The sequence below is a fragment of the Podarcis tiliguerta genome (genome assembly GCF_965153285.1).
Source record: "Podarcis tiliguerta genome assembly, chromosome: 12".
NCBI classification, from domain to species: domain Eukaryota; kingdom Metazoa; phylum Chordata; class Lepidosauria; order Squamata; family Lacertidae; genus Podarcis; species Podarcis tiliguerta.
Window position 1 is genome coordinate 57550084 of NC_139545.1, and position 23630 is coordinate 57573713.

General features: G+C 41.7%; 1 protein-coding gene across 5 annotated transcripts in view; it reads right to left on the reverse strand.

Moving 5' to 3' along the window:
* LOC310660858 (KAT8 regulatory NSL complex subunit 1-like) overlaps nt 1-23630 on the reverse strand; it is a 47918-nt gene that overhangs the window by 20922 nt on the left and 3366 nt on the right. For all 5 annotated transcript variants that reach the window (XM_083406267.1, XM_083406266.1, XM_083406268.1 and 2 more), the window contains 3 exons: nt 11893-12034; nt 10816-11016; nt 7382-7509 (listed from right to left, as the gene is read on the reverse strand). In XM_083406267.1, the coding sequence (XP_083262393.1) occupies nt 7382-7509; nt 10816-11016; nt 11893-12034 (471 nt within the window). The remainder of the gene's footprint in view (nt 1-7381; nt 7510-10815; nt 11017-11892; nt 12035-23630) is intronic.

The window sequence follows — 23630 nt, forward strand, 5'->3', positions numbered from 1 at the left end:
CTAGCTCGGACTCAGGTTTGTCTACAGTGCAATAACAACTGGGGGTTGGGGAAGGCTTTTCTAGACATTTGTTGAGATAACTGGGCTTCCCAAGTTGTTTCCAGAACATTACCAAAGAGCACCCAACCAACTAAGAAGGCTTGCGTCAGGTGCTGCAGTAAAGCATCCTCTAAGCATTTGCTACTCCATGTTCACAGCATCAACCAGAGACCCCTCTCACAGCACCTAAAGAACCAAGAAGAGCCCTGCTAGATCAGTGTCCATGGGATAGCAAGTAGGAACAGAGGCATAGATCCAACTGAATGGGATGGAGCATGCCAAGAATCTGGAGTCCAGCCACTTAGCATTCCATTCATTTCATGAGTTATCTACTGCCAACAGACATTAAAAGATACTGATCACAATGCCCAAGCAACAGCCAACATGTAAAGATTTGCAATCTCTTAAATCTTTGACAACTATGGCTTGTTGTAAAGCGCAGTGACATGCCTGAGGCTCACACATTCCCCTCACCCCTCCTTTGCACGCAAGAAGAGGATATTTAAAGGTTTCTGAATATAGTTCAGAAAGTAGTTTGTACAAACCACAGGCAGAAAACTTACACCGTCTTGTGCAATTAGGCTTCTGCCTCCTCTCCCCTGCTACTCCCTGTGCATTCTCCACATCTACTGCAGAGGATCCCCCAAATCTCTGGAGCAGCTTTTGGAGCGGGGGGGGGGGGCAACCGCATGGGGGAGGAGAGTCAAGATGCAGTCCTGCTGCATGAGTGAAAGTCCACTTTGCTTGTGCAAACTGCTTGTACAGGAACAAGGTTGGATAAAACCCTCTATAAACGAACAAGGATCTCATATCAGGCTCACATCCTGGTTGGACATAATGGCTTATTCATTTCAGTTTTTACAAGCCATGGTTTCCTGCACATGGAAGATATATTTATCAGTCACCTCATGCCAAAGCCTCTAGGCAACATATAATAAAACAGATTAAAAGCAGTGAAACACATCCAGATACCAGTTATTAATAAATGAACAAACCAAAGAGCAACAAAAGCAACTTCAACCCTGGGTCAATTATACCAAATTTAAAAACACCACCTGTATAAGCAAAACACAATCACTGTAAGAATTTGAAAATGAGCTAGAAGAGATGACGTCATTTTAAATTCAATTTGAAACTTTAAAAGTAATTAAAAAGCTGAAAGAAGAAGAATGCTTTTGTCTGGCGCCAAAATGGCATTAAAATGGATGCTAGGCAAACGCTTTAATATGACAGGAAATTGCAGCTTGTTCAGAATAGGAGCTTTAAATCTCTTCCCTTCATGCATGAGAGGGGGGCATGAGTCAGGCTCACTAGGGTGCATTCCAAGTAGCTGAATGCAGCAAATGGCTTCATTTTCAGGGGTTAGCAGTAGGATGAGCTGCAGCAAACCTTGGACCTGCACTACACCCAACACAACCATAAGGAGCTTGGAAACGTTTGTTTACATCTTGTTTTGACATCCGAACCTGGACAAACTTGAGTTAGTTTTACTTATGATTAGTGAAAGCAAAATAACCCCCAAACATTAGTTTATTCAGCCTTGTCCTATTACCCACAAAGACCAGCCAGATGTCCCAAGGGGAGCCATGCAAGTAGGATACCATTACGGAGCACAGGAACTTCTTTTATCACGTTACATTAACAGTCCCCATCACTTCAGAGCATTCTAAATGTGATGCGATCAAAGTAGAAGGAGTGCGATTTTTGTATTCAATAAAGTTTCCAGTATACATTGCCACAACATGAACCTAAGACCATTGCTCTGTACAGTGGTACCTTGGTTTACAACCATAATACGTTCTGGAGGTCCGTTTGTAAACCAAAACAGGTTGTAACCCAAGGCGCGCTTTTGCCAATGGGGCCTTCCAAAAAATATCAGTTCATAATCAAAAAAATAAAAATGGGTTGTATTCCAAAAAAAGGTTGCAAACCGGGATATGCACTTCCGGGTTTGACCTGATTGTAATCCAAAACGTATGCAAACCAAGACATATGCAAACCAAGGTACCACTGTAATTCCTTGACTTCAGGTCAGCCTCAAATATTCAGCAATAGTAGAGTGGGGTGGGGAGGGTTGGAGAGAACAAAGAAAGAATCCGTTCTACGAAATTTTGAAAGTTCCAAAATCAACAAGAAAGAATAAAATGATGCCCAAGGTGAGATGAACCGTAACAAAAATACGGAAAGAGAGTTGAAGTGATTCTTCAGATTCTAAGCATGCAACAAGTTTTAATTGCAAGTCTGAACCAGGTCCAGTGCAAACACAAAGCCACCACTCTGGCACTGGGGAACAATGGGTTGGATCCAACTAAGCCATTGCACAAGCGTCTGCCACAAGCACAATGGAATTTTTCTACATTATCACCAGCTAAACATCGTGATATTTCAATATATCACGATCTTTGAAATATGGCTGGAACAATGTAGAGGTGAATGTGGTAATGCCCTGGCAACTGCTACTGCTTAGGGGTCTAACTCTAAAACTGATAAATTTTTACTTACCTTTATTTAACATAGAACTGTACCTTGGTTTTCAAACAGAATGCAATTCCGAAACATTTGGAAACCAAGGCGTTGCTTCTGATTGGCTGCAGGAGCGTCCTGCAGCCAATTGGAATCCGTGGAAGTCGCACCGGCCGTTCAGCTTCTGAAGCAAAGTTCACAAACCAGAACACCTACTTCTGGGTTTGTGATGTTCAAGTTCCAAGTTTTTTGTGAACTAAACTGTTCGAAACCCAAGGCATGACTGTATTGTTAAAACTGTTATGTTACAGTACAATTGTACTGGTAATGTTTAAATTCTATTTTCTCTAAAATTGAAGCTGTAGAAGTAATTCATTAGCATAGATATCAAAGGTAATGTGAGAGAATGTTTCCTTAAAAAATTGTTTTTGAACGTTAGAAGAATAATTTTATGTACACTAATCATGGTGAGACATAAATAAAAGAGAAACAGCACCCACATAGAAGGCAAAGTAAAGGGGGAAGGGGAAGAAAACAAAAACTCTATAATTTACAAAGTTGTTATTGTAATTGACCAGGTCTTAGCCTATTACAGTGGTACCTAGGTTCAGGAACTCAATCCGTTCTGGAAGTCCATTCAACTTACAAAACATTCTCAAACCAAGGCGTGGCTTCTGATTGGCCCCGAAAACAATGCCAACAGCCGAGACAAATGTTCAGCTTCCAAAAAACGTTCGCAAACCGGAACACTTTGTTCCGGGTTTGTGATGTTCGGAAGCCGATTTGTTTGGGAGCCAAGCCATTTGGGAACCAAGGTACCACTGTACAGTATTTGTAAGAACGTTTCATAAAAAAATTAATTACATTACTACACAAGAAAAAAGGCAATTCACAATCACTGTCACATTTTTAGATATTCAAATGTATTTCACTACTGAGTCTTAGTTGAAGGTTCGCATCCCACAACACCAGTTACTAAACTGTTTAATTTTCATTTATAAACCAGGTGAAAATAGAAAGAATGGAAAAATTTTTACAGAACAAAAAATTCCTAAATGGAATTTATATTTTTAGTGCCAGGGGAATTTGCATGTCTTTTATAAACCAGAAAGAATGGATAAAAATTTACAGAATTTAAAATTATTAAATAAACATAAATATTTTCGCAAGGAAAATTTGATGCATTTAATTATATGAAAATTTACTCAATAGCATGCTTGAACTACAACATTACAGATTTCTGGAGAATATATTAATGTTAATATATTTGTCATTAATAATAACAAATGTGTGAGAAAGCAAAGGGGCAAGGGGAGAATTGATAAGAGTTCTAGGGTAGTGAGAGAGTCTGGAGGAGAATAATGAGGGAGGCACACAGACATTTGCACACGCACACCCACACCCAATAAGAAGCACATGCAGATGGGAAAAAGAGGGAAGTGGCCAGAGCTTCAATGAAGTTTGTTTCTTTGCAGTTTCCTTGGGACAGGGGAGATGGTGGAGGGGGAGGAAACTACAGGGGTACTTAATTCGTTCTGGAGGTCCGTTCTTAACCTGAAGCACCACTTTAGCTAATGGGGCCTCCTACTGCCACCGCGCCATAGCTGCACAATTTCTGTTCTCATCCTGAAGCAAAGTTCTTAACCCAAGGTACTATTTCTGGGTTAGTGGAGTCTGTAACCTGAAGCGTATGTAACCCGAGGTACCACTGTACTTTAAAGAAAAGGAGCTGCTGCCTGCCAGCAAAGAGAGGCTGGGTTAATTGAAAAACAAAACAAAATGCACTGCACACAAACACGGGAATGGGGAGCGCACACACACGCGCACACACACACATATACACACAGACAGACAGACAGACAGACAATCGCACACCCACAATCAACAAGCACAACAGGCGAAAGAGGGAAGCTTGCTTGGGACAGGGGAAGCAGTGTGAGGGTGGTGGTGGGGAGCTACTTTAGAGCATGCCAGCATAAAGTGGCTGTGTTAATTTTTTTTAAAAAGTGTTCTGCTTTTTCACAAAAACAAAACCCACATGCACACAAACACAGCAGTGGGGAGAGAGCGAGGTACAGACAATCACACCTAACTGCAATAAACAAGCACAGCAGGGGGAAGAGGGAAGTGGCTCTTATGCTTTCTTTTTCCCATTACCCCAATTTATATTTTTACTGAGAACAGGAGGAGAAAAGAGACTCCAGATTCCAGAAGCCATGCCACCTATCAGCCCGGTGGCTGCCTTTCAGCAAGAGCCTGGGTCTCTGAGGGAGGGAAGTTCCCGCTTGCAGGCTGCTCACCTCCGCCTGCTCAGGAGACAGAGCCCTTGGGCAGAGTTAGGCTGCACACACAGATATCTCCAAGGACGGTTTTTGCCTGCCGCCAAGAAGGCAGGCAAGGCATACGGAGAGCTGCGGCAGAGAGTTACCCTGCAGTGCACACACGATTTCTCAAAGAGCGATTTTTGCATCAGCCTGCCACTGCCGCTGCAGGAGGGGAGGAAGAGCAGCTAAGGCACTTAGCAATTGCAACAGCTGCACAGGACAGGAAGAAGCATCGTGTGATAAGAATTTTAAGGTCTTAGATGTATAATAAATGTTCATAAATGTACCAACCAAGCACGGACATAGATCAGCACAGGAAGACCGACCTGAAACCATTTTTGATTCCCAAACTGACCAAATGTTTTCTCTGCAAGGTCAAAGGGAAATGGAAAAGCCTCCCCATTGTCTTTTCCTTCACAAATCCTGTCTTAACTGTATGTCTGTGTATGAATAGGGTGAGCCTGTGACCTGGCTCAGGAACTAAGTACCGCATTTTTCGCTCTATAAGACGCACCAGACCACAAGACGCACCTAGTTTTTGGAGGAGGAAAACAAGAAAAAAAAAATTCTGAATCTCAGAAGCCAGAACAGCAAGAGGGATCGCTGCGCAGTGAAAGCAGCAATCCCTCTTGCTGTTCTGGCTTCTGGGATAGCTGCGCAGCCTGCATTCGCTCCATAAGACGCACACACATTTCCCCTCACTTTTTTGGAGGGAAGAAATGAGTCTTATAGAGCAAAAAATACAGTATTTATCATTACAAAAGACTGGCCAGGATCCCCAGGGTATCCAATCAAGTAAGCATTAATAGGTAACCTGCCAGACAGGAAATAAACAACGCACTCAGATTTCTGCTGTAGACCGCCCCTCCGTGATGTAGGTATGATGTGTCTGGGGGTGGTCTTGAGCTACACCCCTTCTGTGATGTATGTATGATGCTTCTGGGGGTGGTGGACTCCAGGGCGGGCAATTTAAAATGTCTATATAAGGGCGGGCACACCTAGGTTCTGGGTCCTCCTCCTTTCCTGCGTGTGAGGGGAGACCCTGTTGCAACAGATCAATAAAGATCAGGCTTACTAGCTGCTTTGCTTCTCAATATTCTCTGGTTGGCCTCTGTTATTTTCTCCCACCAATAGGGAACCTACATAAGAACTCTATATGGGCTCTTGGATACCCCATAAGGGAAAAGAGCAGATTTTTGTTTACAACTATCGGCTTCCCAGTTTTGCAGTATCGTGCTATTTGACTATCCCACACAAGCACACACCCGATTCATGGTATACTGCCAGGTAATTTTTTTAAAAAATGATTATCCTGATTTGCTCTCAATAGCCGTATAAAACAATCTATTGATATATTGCCCGGTCCTACTCTAGAGCATATTTGGGGGCAGTGTGAAGGGGAATAACGGTTGCACGAATTGAAGTATATCTGCTTGTGTAATGACTTGGTTAGATTCAACCCAATTAAGGACAGCAAGACGTTCTCTTGCAAGGAGTCACTACTACTCTTTGCATGTGAAACATAGGCATTGCACCCAGGGGACTCTCAGAGGAATAACGCACCCCTGCCTTGCAGGTATTTGATAAAGAAAAAGTGTAGATACAGGATAGGGAAGTGGTCATGTGGGGTAATACAGGAGACTCAGGCTAAGGCCTGAAAATAAACACCTATTCTTCCTACAATCAATTTAATGCCTTTCTCTGCCATGACAGAACAGCAAGAAATAAAATTCCTAAAGACTTACCTCCATATGCTGGCATCTGTAGATGCCAATAGCTTGTATTTACTATATTGTGGTATAAAAGTGTAATTTGAATCTTGTTCTATTGTGATGAATAAAAATGGCAACGCAGGGGTAAACTTGATCAATAATGAAATGGAATCTGTTCTGAAGAAAGAGTCACTTTTCGTAAGAAGCTGGTATGGTGCCCAAAGGCGACATTTGACGGCTCTACAGTGGTACCTTCTTTTGAGTCTGGGATCTGTTCCGGAACCCTGGATGCTCCATGAAAGGGATGCTCGACAAAGCGCCACTCTGCGCGCGCGCACGCGGAGCAGTTTGCGCTTCTGCACATACGCGAGTGGCAAACCCAGAAGCAACCCGTTCCGGTACTTCCGGGTTTGTTGCAGATGTTTGCCAAAATGGATTATAACACAGTCGACAGGGCAGATGTTTGCGGAGGTATTACTGTATATGGAACCTGAAAACATCTTTCCCCAAACAAATGTTCTCCTGTGACTATATTCAAAACTGAAATTGTACCGAAGGAAGAGACACAGAAAGCCTTTGCTTCCCACACCAGCACATATAGAGCCACAGACAAGCGACCTGAATGCATTTTACAACAAGCTTCACTAAACAATGTATTCTATTTTGGTCCAAGAACATTTAAAATTATGGCAATCCATACAGAATTCTTTTTTCAAAACACCTCAAAAACACCAAATTAATTTTCTCTCTTTTAATCAGAGCCAGTGTAGAACACAATGTTTACTCAGCAAGAGAAATTCCAGAACATCACACTGATCAACCTGAAAGAAAAGTAGGACTAACCAGTTACTTATTCCGTTGACTTGATGGGGTGATGTGCAGGCTTTGGGGGGCTCTGGAGACCCATTGATGGGTGTACAGGAGGGACTTTGACACACAAGGTTTCTTAAAGACTGCGCAAGGCGAGAATTCTGCAAGAGAAAAATGAAATCTCAAACTCAAGTAAGTCTCGTGACAGAATGAATCAGAAGACTCATTTGTTTTGTGCTCTGGAGGCAGGAAGAGGGAAAAAACAAAACAAAAGCAGGAATTTAACAAAGTGCAAAGTAGTTTGCCATCTCAGTAGGGTTAATCCAGAACCATTCGTGCCTCTTTCCATATGTCTGCATTCGAAAGATCCATGAATACACCCTCAGGCTCCAATTTAAACAATAAAAGCTGCCTTTAAATTTCATCCACAAACTAAAAATAAGACCTGAGCATTTCCTTCCTCTCATTAATGATTAGATCTCAACAAAAAATGCCAGTAAAGAGGGAAGTAATCCAATTATCCTCTACAGCTACAATCCTATGATGCAGGAATGGCACCTAACATTTTAAGAAACTTCTCAAGATTTCAGCTCTCATCGTTATGGTGCTTAACGTATTTGGTAATTTCCAACATACTACTTTGTAAGCTCTTTGAGAATGAGACTCTGAAACACACAACAAACCCCACACACCTGCCATAAATGTCATGCCAAAAGCTGTCAGAAAATTTATCTCAAAGAATATTTAAAATCAGGTCACTTTCAACATCAGGTAGTCCCAACTTCAGATTTGCTACCTTCACTTAAGAAGGCAGCTAAGCTACTCATTAACAGGAAGCTTAGTTATCCATTTTAGCATTGAAGAAAAGAGGTCTTGCTGTAGGGAAGATGAACTAACAGTCACTTAACCGGAAACACGAAAACCTCAGTGAATATTTACAGGAAAGCTGTAATCAGGGCCATGTGTTTCTATGCCTCCAGGCATTTGCTGCACCCCTGAATTTGGCATCCTGAGTGTTGTTTATCTGTTTTTACATTTTAGGCAACCATATTTGCAAGTAAGCTAAGCTGAAATAACAGAACTTGCTTCTAAGCAGGCATGCACAGGATTGGTCTAAAATTTTGCAGAGAAAAACATGAATTCAGGAGCAAATGGAAGGGAGGGAAGGAGGAAGAGAAAAGGGAAAGAGTGTGTCTGGTGACAGTTCAAATACCAGCAAATCAGCCAGGACAGGATTTCCAGCATCTGTTTCCCAAGGTTGACACACATCCTTCAGTCTACCCTCCCACCCCATCAGGAGAGGAGACTCCTCCTTAAAACCAAAGCCCAAACACACAACACTGAGGAGCAAAAGCATACTGTATACAAAGCCTGAACAATAAAAACCCTTACTCTGCCCTGTGGGAACAGCATGTTCAGTTCAAAGAGGCACCAAAGAATGGATCTTTAGAATACACTTATCAACATATCAGTGAAATTAAGATTAGAAGATCTGCTCTGGGAAATCCACTGAGATTCCTCATCACTGGGAGAATTTGTTAACAGCCAGCCAGGAATTTGGATCACTTCAAGGAATCATCTGCATGAGCCTCAATTCAACATAAGGTCTCAGCATCAGTGTGACAGTCCCCCACTACTCCTGAACCACTTTTTCCATGAGAAATGGAGCAGAAGCCCTCTTTATTTCTTCTTGCAGTATTCCCACCCATTTCTTGACAAGACTTGTTCTTCCAGAAGCAAACCACCATGACAGCCACTGCCAATGCATGAAGACACGTTTCAGTCATGTGAACAGCTTCCACAAAACTATGGAAGAACTTTCACTATTTCACCTAGCAGTATGTGCTCCGAAGATCTCACTACAGACAACTAGGTTTACAGAGGGCTGTGCAAATCAAGCATTTTACTCCCAATTGCTCAGATACCAGGATCAATTCATTCTATCTTAACTTGTGGACAGGAATTCATTATGTATCATATTAGACCTACCACCTGAAATGACAGATAAAGCTACCTTTCTCAACTCCTGACGGATAACCAGTAACAAGATAACTTTGATACGGGGTGGGGGGGCACAGCTGGGTGGCAGAGCAGCCTCGCACCCAGATTTTACCGTAACAACTTGAAAGGAGAAATACATTTTTTGTTTTGAGAAAAGCCATCAAGCGTAAAGAATTCTAGGTCTCAGTCCTGCAGGACTATGATGTTGAATGCGCTTCGAAATTCAGACCGTGGGAAGTCAAAACAAAATTATTACAATTTGGAAGACAATTGGACCTTTTTTTATTTTAGTTTTTTATTTTTATTGGATCTGATTTGATATGTTAATTGGATGTTTTTATTGGAAAACTAATAAACGCCTTAAAAAACAAACAAACAAAAAAAGAATTCTAGGTCTCTGTGCAAGATATGGCAGGATGAATGAGTAAGAACTGGAAGTTTGCAGGGCAAGAGCAATAAAGGCAATTAGAGAAACAGAATTACCAGGATCCCTAAAGCCATCAGGCACTGCAGCTGAGAAATCCAAATGAAAAATGAGCACATGGTGAAAATCAGTGACTATCAAAAGATGTCTCAGAAGAAATGAGGTAAACTCTGGATATCATGTGCTCAGGAGCTATAAGAGAATACCTACCATTCCCCAGAAAGCTAATACAGTATGGAAAGAACAGTGTAAGTTATTGGGAAAACTGTTACTTCCTAGTTCAAACCCCAGTTCAGTCTCCTATTTATGAGTTGTCCTGGGACAAGTTTCTCAGCCTTCGTTTCACTGCTTTTAAAAAGTAGTCACCATATTATTACAAAAGCAGCAGGCTTTACACTTTGTAAAGGTATAAAATCTGTTTAAAAGATGCCACTGGGGAAAAGCCTCTTAAGATGAAATCTATCACTGTTTGTCCAGAACTTTTTTTATAATTATATCCTTTTTATTGTATTTAGCAAGAGAAGCAGACCCCCACTCTATGCAGCCCCTCCACCAAGAACACAAATTTAAATCTGCCTCCTCCAAGGTCAAGAGCAAAATTTCCCAGGAGCCTCACCCATGTAAGCCCTTTCAAGAACACTCCCCCAGGGGACTATATCACAAATAAAACTTAAGATTCCATTTCTGTTTTATCTGGGACATAATATCTGGTAAAAGGAAGGCCAGATGAATGAAGAGAAGTTGTTTGTGAATACAGTATCCACCAAGACTTTTTAGCAATTTTTCTAATGCAGGTGTGGGGTGGAAATCCAAATCCTGCTTTCATTAGAAAACAGCACCAATTTAGTCACTTATACTCACCCTGTACATCTACAGGATTTTTTTTTAAAAACCGCATTACATTTCTAGACACCCATCAAGCAAGCACATGAGTTATTTCAAGCCTCAACCCAAGGCAATGCAGATTTTAAAGACTGGAGCACACATTGTTAAGCAATATCTTTGCACAAAAGGAGTCTACTGCCACGGTTTATACACTGACCTGTTTCTCTGCATTCTGCAGGAGGTAGGAAGGGATACGGGGAGACAAGTCACACTGCCTGTCCCCAGTAGGCACCTTCAGGTGGGAGGAGGGTGGCGGCAGTATTTTATTTTTCCTGGAGTTCACCACAGCTGCAGAACCTAGACGACTCTGTTGTCTCATCACATCCTCGTGCTGGAGATCACCCAAGACAACAGGGCCCTAAAGAATAAAAAAGGACATTATTCACGTGTGATTTTTAAGACATCTGAAAGGCAGCCCTGTTCAGGGAAGTTTTTAGTGTGTGATGTTGTATTATTCTTTTACTATTTTTTGAGGAAACCCAGTGGCATATAAATTATTATTGTTACTACTACTGAATTACTTTATATTTGTTTATTATTTATCAAAGATAGCAAAAATGGGGCTGGGACTTACAAAGCTGTTTGGCTGCAGTGCCCCTAATATTTTGCTAATCCATGCACATGAAGGATTGCACAGTTGACAGATTTTTATTCAGTCAAGATCTTTCCCTTCCTGCCTCCCTAAATCTTCCATAAGCAAAAATGTTTGGTAGCAGTAGGGGGCATGCAGGATATCTGCTTTTAGATAAACTTCCTGTAGCTTTGCCTGTTAGCGCAAACAGAGCTGCAGCCAGTAAATGCCCTTAATCAGGTCCCAGACAGAAGCAGACTGACCCAGATAACCACCACTGTTTGTTTCACCGGGGCTCAGACAGCTTTCTAAATGTCCCGTGTTGTCCACTTCTTCAACACCAGTGTAGAAATATTCCATGTGCCCAGTTATTAACATAATTCTGATTGCTTTAAAAATCATACAGTTGCAGGAAGACCTGAGGCGGAATTGGACATCACAACAGGCTAAAAAATAATAATGGCTAGCCACAAAGCCCAGCTGCAACTTGCAGCTCTAATTATACCACAGTGAGGGCCTTGCCTTACAGCGTGCATTAACTACATCATAGTCAACCTGCTCCTGAACTCCCAAAATAAACTGTGATCCAAACCTTGGTATCGTTCCTGAATAAGAGGTTAGAGAATGAAAGAGATACTTCTCAAAAGAAGAAAGCTGGCCTACCTTATTGGCACGGAGCTGCTTGTAAACATCAGTCTGCTGCCTTATACGATATTCCAAGTCAGAAACCTGAGCCTGCAGCCATGTCCATCGACATATAATGGCCGCTCTTTCCATTGCCCACTGGCGCTCTGCTAGGCGTCGTCTGAAAAACAAGCATTGGCATGTTGTTAGTACAACAACCTATGAAATCACTGGTGCCAAATTCTAGCTATTAAGACTGTTAAAGGAAAAAAAATTCCGGGGTGAGAGACTACTCAACAGCCCAGCTTGTCGGGGTGCAAGTCCCCCATGGGTCTATGTGGTCAGTAAAAGACGAAAGTTCCAGCCAAGTAATTTGGAGCAAAACAGCGGTCAGTAGACCATGGTCTTTATTGTTGCGCAACAGGCGCCCAAAGGAGTAAGAACCCCCAGCATGGGGTGACATCCTCTTTTAAAACTTCCCTCTTTCCCCCAGAATACACTTCGAGAGGCATTATTGATACATCATCACTAAATCACTAGCATGTCACAAATTGGAGGGGTAGACAAGGGTTACAGAAGTTCAACATTAGGTTACTTTATCAGACACCTTTCCCAACACCTCTTAAGTACCCATCACCGAAAGAACAATAAAACTCTTTACATATCCTTGCCCTCAGGAGACTTGTCTGGAGATGGGCCTTCAGAACACCTGACTTGCTAAACTGCTTCGGTGGACATCTATTGTGTCCCCTTTGGTCACTCCCTGGGTTGGGGGCCCTGTCTCACACTTGGGGAATTATGGCAAGATGCCCTGTTCCTGCTGCTTACGTGACTTCCTGCTTCTTGGTTCATTGGGGGAGGTGGAGCCCAAATTCACCTTTCTTTAATGGTTAAAATGGCGTTGGAATGAGGAGAGTTGGTTAAAGTATGGATTTTCTATAAATTTATAAAGCCAAGTATCTTCCCTGAGCTGTCAAGTCGTAAGGATACATTCAGGCATAATATTTGTAGCCCTGAAATAACTTTAAAGATGTGCTCCCCACATGTCATTTCCGTAACAAAACTATGGTGTTCATTACTATAGAATGTGGTCACAGTCACCATTTTAGATCGGCCTTCTGTGAATTTCCCAAAGCGCTAGTTAGCCACTGTGGGAAATAAACGGACCCTCTATCCGATCCACAAGGACTCTTTTTCTTAAGGGTCTATTTAGTGCTGCTATTAAAGCTAAACAGAACCTCCATTTTCAGATGCTGTTATGTTAATGAATGGCAAACGCTGGTGACATAACAGAGAGTTACTGCCTTTGTGCCACTGCCTGCAAGCATCCAGTTTGCCACTGTTGGAAGCAGAATGTTAAACCAGATGGAAGCTCTTTCTGATCTAGCATGCAGAAGCGACCCCAATATTTCTGTCACCTTGCTCCTATAAAAAGTAAATTATAGAAGGCACCTAGATGTCTTTTTCTTTGAACAGTAAAGGCAGAATGAGGGGTATCTAGCTACAAAGCACTTAGATCCACCTCCAACTTAACGTAGCAACAAGGAATAAAAAGCGAGACCCAGGCTTTTCAAGCCTTCTTTGGAATTGCAAACAAGTAAAAAAGCAACATTACTTAGCCAAAATTGTTCACTAGACTACAGACTTTTAAATCAAAATAACACATACCAAACCTGGGGGGGGGGGGGGGAGATGGTTGAGAATCAGTCCATTGTTTTGTTCAGTCAAGAAGTGACCTCAAAAAATTAAACATCCAAGAAATTTTAAATGTGGTTGTTTCCAAGCTTCCTTCATTGGGGGATCAAGTTATATCATAGCTCCTCTCCTGCATGTTACTATATTCAATGGCCCTGAACCAATGACTATACCACACGAAAGTAACTACAACCATGCCAACCATCTATGAAAGGGTGTGAGCATTATTTTATTGGGGCCACAGAACACATGATTTTCTGGCTATCTATCAAGCAAGCTGCAAAACTACTCAGATAATTATTATTTTTGCTCCTCTGAAACGCTGTGTACACTAATGGTGTCAAAACATAAGAATATCACACCTTCTGCATCATCACTATTCTTCTTTAAGATGAGTAACTGTTTTATCCTATGTAAGTGTTAATTATAAAACTGTTAGTGCTTTTCAGATACGCAATTGCTATTAGAACACTTTGCTGTATTAAAATGCCACATTGATAGCTGTCTCGCTATGCCTTTATCATGGGTCAAATATCGTAAAGAATTGCAAAAAGTCAAGAATGCATATATTAAATGGTAGTCCAGATTTAACTGAATAACTGGGTTGTCAGATAGAAAAAGCAGGGGCAAGATGTGACACTCTATCCTGACGGCTGGCAGAACCCACATGAGAATAATTTTCACTTAGGGCTGGGCACCCTCTGCCTGAGGATTCCAGACTTCTGGAAAAATAGCAAGCTTCTTTTCGAATCCCCGTGACGGGGTGAGCTCCCATTGCTCAGTCCCAGCTCCTGCCAACCTAGCAGTTCAAAAGCACGGCAAAGTGCAAGTAGATAAATAGCTACCGCTCTAGCGGGAAGGTAAACAGTGTCTCCATGCGCTGCTCTGGTTTGCCAGAAGAGGCTTAGTCATGCTGGCCACATGACCCGGATAAACTGTCTGCAGACAAACGCCGGGTCCCTCAGCCAGTAAAGCGAGATGAGCACGGCAACCCCAGAGTTGTCCGCCACTCGACTTAACGGTCAGGGGTCCCTTTACCTTTTAATTGGAGGGACTGCATTTCAAGTCTTCTTGAAGATGACATGTGAATTTAACATAATGATGTATTACTGCTGTTAAGAAATTCATGGTTGGTAACTATTTGACTGTCCATTTAAAAAGGTATGGAGGGAGCACATCTCTCATGTCAACCTGGCTGGAGAAAGTATTTTGAGGAGAAGGCAATGCAACTGTTTTGAACATACTGCATTTCCTCCCCTCATGATGCTGTAAATGACCTAGCATCTTGGAATACAATTTATCAAAAACTTCACCATAATCCAAGAGGGCTCTTCAGCACAGCTCATAAAACAGAACCATCAACAGAAGGGAGAATTAGAATAAGCACAACATGCACATTTTGTGGGTGTCCTAAAGCCATCTAATCTATGCATCTGCTCCTTTTATGAGTTAGTATTATACTTATATGGCAGACAGCTCTTTCAGCCTATTAACATTTGATTTCCATAGCCCTGGAATGACCTCTAGGTTACTGGAACTGAGCTAAGCCAGGTCTTCATTTTATTTGCGAGTGCTAAATCAACTAGGTCTGCAAAAGACACAGAACGATACTACAATACTGGTGATCAAGCAGAAGCGCAGTCAACACAGCCTGAATAACTACAGCTTCGTGAGCAAGAATGTGCCTCAACAGCACCCGTACTTAAAACAGTAAGACCTAGCTAACTCAAAGAAGCAGACTCGCTTCCACGTTGGTGACTATCATAGTATTCATATATATGATTTCAAAGTCTTAGATAACCGTGTAGGAACAAACAGTACAAGAAGTTGCTGCATTATGCAATATTACTGATTGAAACCATGCTCACATAAGCAAATGTGAACAGAATTTGAGAAGGAATAATCAGAAGAACACATGCTAAAAAATGGCACCAGTAAATCAGAAAATGTGTATCCACAGAATTCCATCCATCTGTAAATGGCACAAGGAGACATTTCTGAGTTAACCACTTCACACTCATCAAATGAGCTTGTGCTGAAATTTGGAACAATAATCACTTTTCCCAACTACATTTGATACAGAGATGCAATAGGACTGAGATCACTGAAGAGAGAAATTCCGCCGCTCAGACAAGACACATTTAATACTACTGCTGTGCCTGTCCCCCATGGCTGCAATCGGGAGGTCTTTCATCTTTTTCCTCCCTGTCACTGACATTTAGGCTGGAATCCTACACATACAACAGAAAGTAAGTCCCACTGATTTCAGCTGTGCTTACTTATGAGTAGAAACGGCAAGGACTGTGCTTTTAAATTATATACTGTATTTCTTTGTGCCAACTTTGATTTCCCAGGTATGAAAATGTTTTTCTAAATCCATCAAGCCTGAAGTCGGGGCGAGCCAACTTCAGACTTGATGGATGTACTTTGTTTTTGTTTGTTTTGTCTAGAACTTTTGTGGTTCATCAACTGAAACCAGAACATCAAGTCCTGGGAGGGGGGCTTCTGTAAACTCAGAAATAAGGAACAGACTAAGCTCTGTCAGAACTGGGCTCAGAAGCCTTGGAGAAAGATTCACACAAATATTAATGCTTGCTTTTCCTCCATGCTTGCTTTATTCAAAGAAGGCTAATTTATATTTTTCTAAGCCTCTCAGCAGCTGCTGTTGCTAAAACGTTGCAAATTGCCCCAAGATCTACTAGATCTCAACCTATTTTCTGCCCAGTCCTACTCCAAAATATGAATCACTATTATTCAATCTTGAAATAGAACACATCTGAATAGTAAATAGCCTAGTAACACCTTAGAGACTAACTGGTTTATTGTGCCAGAAGCGCATTGGATAGCACCTTCTGAACTGTAAGTTTACTGTAATGGAAACTAAAACAATTTGGCAAATTACCGGCACACCCCAAACCTTTGTACTAGAAAGCATGCTCCATGAAAACCTTCAAGGACAAACAAGAGCTTTATCCATAGCCTTTTTCAATGCATTCCTATGGGAAACCGTCAATGCATTTCCTATGGGAAACCGTGCTTCGCAAGACGAAAAAACTCGCAGAACAAAAAAACTCGCAAAACGAATTAATTTTGTCTTGCGAGGCACCACTGTAATACCTGAATCAAGCAAATATATTAGGGAAGGACCATAGTTCAGTAATGTTTTGCATTCAGACAGTCCTTAGTTCATTCATTCTGCAGCATCTCTCCAGTAGGAATGTGAAAAACCAGCCTGAAAACTTGGGCAGTCTCTGCCAGTCAGAGTAGGAGTGGGAAACTGCAGGCTCAAATACAGGTCTCCAAACCGGTCTCTTGGGACCCTCTCAGGTTACAACCCCTGACTGGCTCTGCTCTGTACCATTCCTGATTGTTATGAAAGTACCTCTTGCTTTCCCAAGAAAGCAATTTTCTGTGCACACAGAAGCCTCTTGACTTTTGCACGGCTCCAATGTTGCCTACCTCAGCCAAGAAAAAAGCTACACCCATTGTTCCACTCACTTTAACCTCTCGCCCTGCTCTCCACAAGTGCACAGCCTCTGGAAGGTTGCCCATGAGAGAATGGAGCCCTCAAGACTGAAATGGTGCCCCTACCCCCAAAGCAGACAATTTTGAGCTAGTTGGGCCAATGACCTAACTACTGCAGTAAAGTGATCTCCTACGTGCCTGTCTTTATTATTCTGGTAAACCGAAGAGAGTTTTCCAGTCAGATGGATAAACATTTCAAACACACTCAACAAAATAAAAGGTCATCTCCTTTCACCTGTAACTCTCTTCCACATTTCATTATATAAAGAACTCAAACTAGGACATCGTTCCCACACCATTAATCCACAACTGAAACCTTCTAATCAGCCAGATAAGATGTAGATAAGGAGAATTCTGAACCTTCAGAGGAGCAAATGAAAGCCAATGCACTGTGCCTGAAAATTAAACTAAGGTTAACGAACCGCATAAACGAAAACAGAAATCCCCATGGGGGGGCGGGGGCGGAATGGTTCATCTGTTCCTAGTAAACCCTGGGATCCTGTCTCTTTGACACAGGAAGATATATTTTCCTAACATCATCATTGCACAGGCTGAATTTAGGCAGTTTTACACACAATCCTCCCACCCAACCCCAAGCAACAAATGCCTAAGGTCACTAACTCTGGTATCTGTGGGGGAGGCCACTTCTCTGCTATATTAAAAAAGAAAGCAGCAGCAAACTTTCGTTTTTAAGTAATCTGCTTTTTGCTCATAAAAAGAAGTCGCTCTTCTCCCCGTTTCTCTCCAGAGTGAAGACCAGGCTAGTAAACAATAGAAAGCAAAGAGTAAGGCTACCATAACTTCCGTCATAGAGCTGCAAAATGCTGATGACAATGTAGTGTGTGCACACTCACAGGATAACCTCCAAACCATCCTAAATACCTTCACAGAAGCTTATAGAGAAGCTTAGTCTATTCCTCAATATAACCAATAAAACCCCCAAAGTGCTGCACCAACAAGCACAAAACAACCCCCTCTGCAGCACCACAAATCCAGCTTAACGATGTGATGTTGGACAGTGTTGATCACTTTTCCTACCTGGGCAGTTATCCCTCCACAAGGGCTGTAGATGTGGAAATCCTGCATCGTTTGAGCTCTGCAAGTGCAGTTTTCTCCCAATTGAAGCACAAGAGTGTTTGAGGATCAAGACATCCACAAAATGGACATCATCCAAAATGCTGGTTTACAAAGCTACTGCACCACCAACTTTACGGTACGCTTGTGAAACATGGACCACTTATAAACTTCAACTCCTCAGAAGATTCCATCAATGGTGTCTCAGAAAAAATGTGCGTATCACTTGGGAGGACAGGCGAACTAATGTCAGCGTACTGGAAGAAGCAAAGATCACCAGTCTCAAAGCAATGATTCTTCAACATCAACTTCGCTGGACTGTTGTGCGGATGCCTGATTATCGTCTTCCAAAGCAACTACTCTATTCCGAACTTAAAAATGGAAAGTAAAATACTGGTGGACAACAAAAGAGGTTTAAAGACGCTCTCAAGGCAAATCTTTTAAAAATGCAGTATAAGCATGGATAATTGGGAAACACCGGCCTGCGAGTGCTCCGATTGGATAAAAGCCTCTACCAAAGGCGTCATGGACATTGAAGAAGCATGAACTCAGGACAAGAGGTAGAAATGAGCTAAGAGGAAGCCATGTTTGGCAAATCCTCATCTTGATCAACTCCCACCCAGAAACCTATGTCCTCACTGTGGATTGACGTGTGGATCCAGAATTTGCCTCCACAGCCACTTGCAGACACAACATTAAGACTGTGTTCATGAAAGACAATCTTACTCGGCTACGAATGATCACCAAAGAAGTAGTAGTAACTGCTGGATAGTATGTTGTTGTTGTTTAGTCGTTCAGTCGTGTCCGACTCTTCGTGACCCCATAGACCAGAGCACGCCAGGCACTTCTGTCTTCCACTGCCATCCGCAGTTTGGTCAGATTCATGTTTGTAGCTTCGAGAACACTGTCTAACCATCTCGTCCTCTGTCGTCCCCTTCTCCTTGTGCCCTCCATCTTTCCCAACATCAGGGTCTTTTCCAGTGAGTCTTCTCTTCTCATGAGGTGGCCAAAGTATTGGAGCCTCAGCTTCACGATCTGTCCTTCCAGTGAGCACTCAGGGCTGATTTCCTTAAGAATGGATGCGTTTGATCATCTTGCAGTCCATGGGACTCTGAAGAGTCTCCTCCAGCACCATAATTCAAAAGCGTCAATTCTTCGGCGATCAGCCTTCTTTATGGTCCAGCTCTCACTTCCATACATCACTACTGGGAAAACCAGAGCTTTTACTATACGGACCTTTGTTGACAAGGTGATGTCAGCTGGATAGTATAGGGGGTGCTTATTGACAAAGATAGCAAAATGCTATTTCATTATCGCTTCTCAGATGAGACAATTTATTTCTGGTGTTTCAAGAGGAAGCCTAACCCTCAAGAGGTGACTTGCATGGAAGCTGTGGGGAAAGAGGAATGGCTAAAAGCAGCCTCTCTCCCCATTCCACTGAAGGATGCATTCAATCAACTGAAGGTCGCTTACTGGATATTACCACCCAAAGCAAGCAGAGGAAGGCACCCACCCCAGCTTCTTACTCACCACATTTCTATTTCAAAACATAACTTATCTGCCCACCCCAAATACTGAAGCAGCTCTCTGGAGTTGCTTGATCACTGACCAATGAATGGGACCAGGCTGACTTGTGGAGATCTTCTCAATGGTCATTTCGTCTTCTGGCGAAGGACATAGTATCCTTCCCTTCTGCTCAACAACCTCAACTCTCTAGTTACTAAATATGAAAGCATTCAATGTAGTTTCACCAGCTATTCCATTAGCTCTGCTGGGTGTCTAGATGCCTTTTGGCTCTGCTTCTCCCACATCCGTCACTTTGTTCAAATTCCCTTTAATGGTTTCCATCCTAGGTGGTTGAACTGTAATTTTAAGAACTGGTGCCAGCATTTCCTCCCCCCCCCCCTTTCTTCCCATCCATTTGTCTGTAGACTGGGATCATTTATCAGAGCCTATCTATCATGCAGCATTTCACTCACCTGACTAGCAGCAATTATGGCTGGAAGTGAACAGCATCCTCCAGTATTGTCAGCCTCTCACTAACCTGTCCTGAACATAATTTTACTTCCTATATTAGTTTAAAACTAGTCAAGAAAAATTATGAAACAAAGCTAGTATATCCAGAATGAGATCTAAAAGAAAAAAATAAACTCAAATTAAAAATGGGACTGGCAATACACAAATCATTATTCTGTTTTGTAACCCAATGTAGTTTTTTCCTGTGCATGCATCCAGTTGCCAGAAATGTTCCTAGAAAACAGTCTTCTGTGAACTGTGACACTAAATACAGGTTAAGACAAACAAACCTTTTCACTTTCTGTAATGACTCACTCCGAGTGATACAACAGACTTCCATGAGGACATGAAAAACTCAATTCAGATTACAGCATCTTCTAAATTGGTAAACAGCAAATAAATACACCCTTAAATGGAGCAAGCCAGAAATGTGATTTGGAATTCTAGCTGCTTTGCAACTTCCTAGACTGACCGACTTAAGATTTGGACTGTATTATCTTAACTGTAATACATGGGTTGCCTTTTCTACATTTTTGGCTCCTTAAGCTTATGACACATTTGTCCTTTGTCATCTAACTCTCTTGTTGACTTATCTGCATTTCTTTTTACATCTGCACACAGTGGCTTACTTTAAATAATGGAATTTCTATTCTACCTTTCTAAATTTCAATCAAAGCGGCTTACAAATAAAGAAAAAGCAAAAAGAGTTTTGAAGCAGTGATACATCCTTAAAAGCTATATCCTGAAAGAGTCTGCTGAAATGCAAGTTTCACTTCTCACCTAAAACGGAGCAACAGTACAGCCTAACTTACTTCTGGGTGCCAAAAATAAAACAGCCCACTCTCTGGTGCCCACTTGGTTCAGATTCCTGGGGATAGGGGGAGGCAGCAGAGCAACTCTTGAAAGTAAGTTTCTGGGGAGGCTCATTAGTCATTCCTAAGTGATTCCTCTGGTCTCAGATCTCTAGAACTTTAAAAGCTCAAAAACAGCATCTTGAATTGACACCAGAAGCCAACTGCTAACCACTGCAGCTGGTAAAGGGTCTGTTCCTCAGGATACATGGCTATGGTTTGCTTATGTTAGTCACCTTATGTTTGCAAATATTACGCACTTAATCCAACTTGGACCCCGCAATCATCCTGAGGCCCTTCTTTGTGTGCCCACTTTGTACCTCCTCCACTCCTGGATACACCAAGAGCAACCAACTTAGAGATGTGAAGGCCTGGGATGAGGGGATGGAAAGGTTTTTCCTGCATCTTCATATCTCTAAACCACAAGTGTTTGCTTATTCTGTTATCCAAACGGAGGCTCATGGTTTGTTTCTCTCCAAACCATGATCGGCAGCCAAGCTTCATTCTTTGCTTTCCACAAACCACAAGCCCAATTCAGATGATAGCAGTGGGGGAGGAACGAAGCAGGTAACAAGCACACTACTCATTCATGCTCAACCATAGCTAAACATGAATGCAATGTGCAGACATAACCACTAAGAACATATCCTGCTACATACAAAGGAATATGATTTTAAGTTAGCAGTGAATGACTGCAGAATATATAACCTGAAACAATAATATTCTCTAGCTGCTCTGAAAAGATATCGAGAAATGTAACTTGCTGTAGAAGAGTTAATGCCATTACTCCAAAGAAACACACTTTTACTGTACAGAAGCAAGCTCTGAGAACCACAACAAACTGGAACATAATAGTAAGGTGGATGGTAACTTAGCTGCAAGTAACTTCTGTATGCTATACAGATTATTTTTTCAAGACCTTTATTTATAAAGCACCAACTAGATGCTATATAAATTAAGAACTAGATAGATCCAGACAACATCATTTGCTTCAAGGCTAACTTCCAGCCTACTAAAATGAAACTAATAGTAAAGCTCAGCTTAATATCATTCAAGAAATAATGTGCAGCAGAACAAAGGAAACTCCCATGTCACACCATATTGGTCTATGTAGCTCAGGACTGTCTACACTGATTGACAGTAGCTCTTCAGGCTTTCGGAAATGAACCTTTCCCAGCCCTCCCTGGAGATGCTGGGGACTGAATCTGGGACCTATTGTATGCAAAGAAAATGTGCTGTACCACTGAGATATGAAGCTTGCCATTTCAGACTGAAATTAATCAGGTCAGGCTTGTATTCAGAATACTGAGCTACTGTGCCCCTGAGTGGCAAATGGTTCTATACATGAGTCCAAGCCACTTATCCCAAATAAGAAGTTTAACAGGAAGGTGCTTTGTGCAATTAAAGCGGCAAAAGCAGAAACTACTTCCTCAAATTTGTCTATCTTCTTCAGCCAAAACATCAACCGATTAATAATTGCTAATAGTTACACGACACACAAACACAGAGGCTGTTTCAGTTTCTTGGGGTTTTTAAATCAACACAGGAGCCTTATGAGACATTAAATTCCAAGTTAACAATGTACTCAATGCCACCAAGGTATTCCAGGTTCAAACTCAGTATGTGTACACTACACATTACTTGCCATCAGGATACATCAAACTCAAATCACTTGGCCAAACGCAAGGTTTTTCCACCACTTTTGGATCATCAACCTTTTCCAAGAAGACTTATTTTTGCTTAGTTGTATGATTTTGAGTCTCTCACATGTGCATGCTGCTCAGGTATAGATGATTAAGGTTCTCACAAAAGAGAGAGGATGCCACAAATGCCCTTTCTTTCCTCTGGAACAGACACCTGCCAGATTAATGTGTCGCACTACAGCTACACACACGAAACCCTAAAGTATGCCAAAAAGTAGGGTTACTTTCTGAAGCTGTGGCATTTGATAACCCATCTCTGTCCTGTGCAAAGACTTCAGGACAATCAGATCATCATCAGCACAGAGCAAACTTAATAAACAAATGGAAAGAAAGTAGAATTCATACCTGGGAGAACCTGATTCTAATCAACTACTATCAGTGCTACCAAGTGAGTGTTATTCATTATACTGATTGACTTTGTCTTGAGGGGTTATTGATCATGCAAACTATCATTAACTTGTTTAGTGCCTGATCAGTTTAGTGCCTGCTGCAATGACAAGAGGAAAGAACTCTTAGTAAACTGCGAGCTATTGGATTTCCTCTCTTTCAATTCAAGGAACATGCAAGGAAAGGATTGGAATCTTCCAGTGGGCTCGCTAACTACACCTTTTCTATGTACTCTAGTTACCTAATTATTATAATGCACTCTTCATGATGCTAGCCTTAAAGGTGTTCTGAAGCTTCAACTGATACAGAACACTACAAGCAAGTTGCTCATTGGACTCGGTCAGTCAGTAACTCAAATTCTGCTTGATTTACAATAAGCTAAAAAAAAAAAGTAGATAATCTATTTAAATTGCTTGTATTCTTTATTTCTGAATCACCCATAACCAAGATTCTCTGCACAATGCACTATAATAAAACCAATAATTAACTAGAAAACTCTTAACACAGCACACAGGCAAGTATGGAA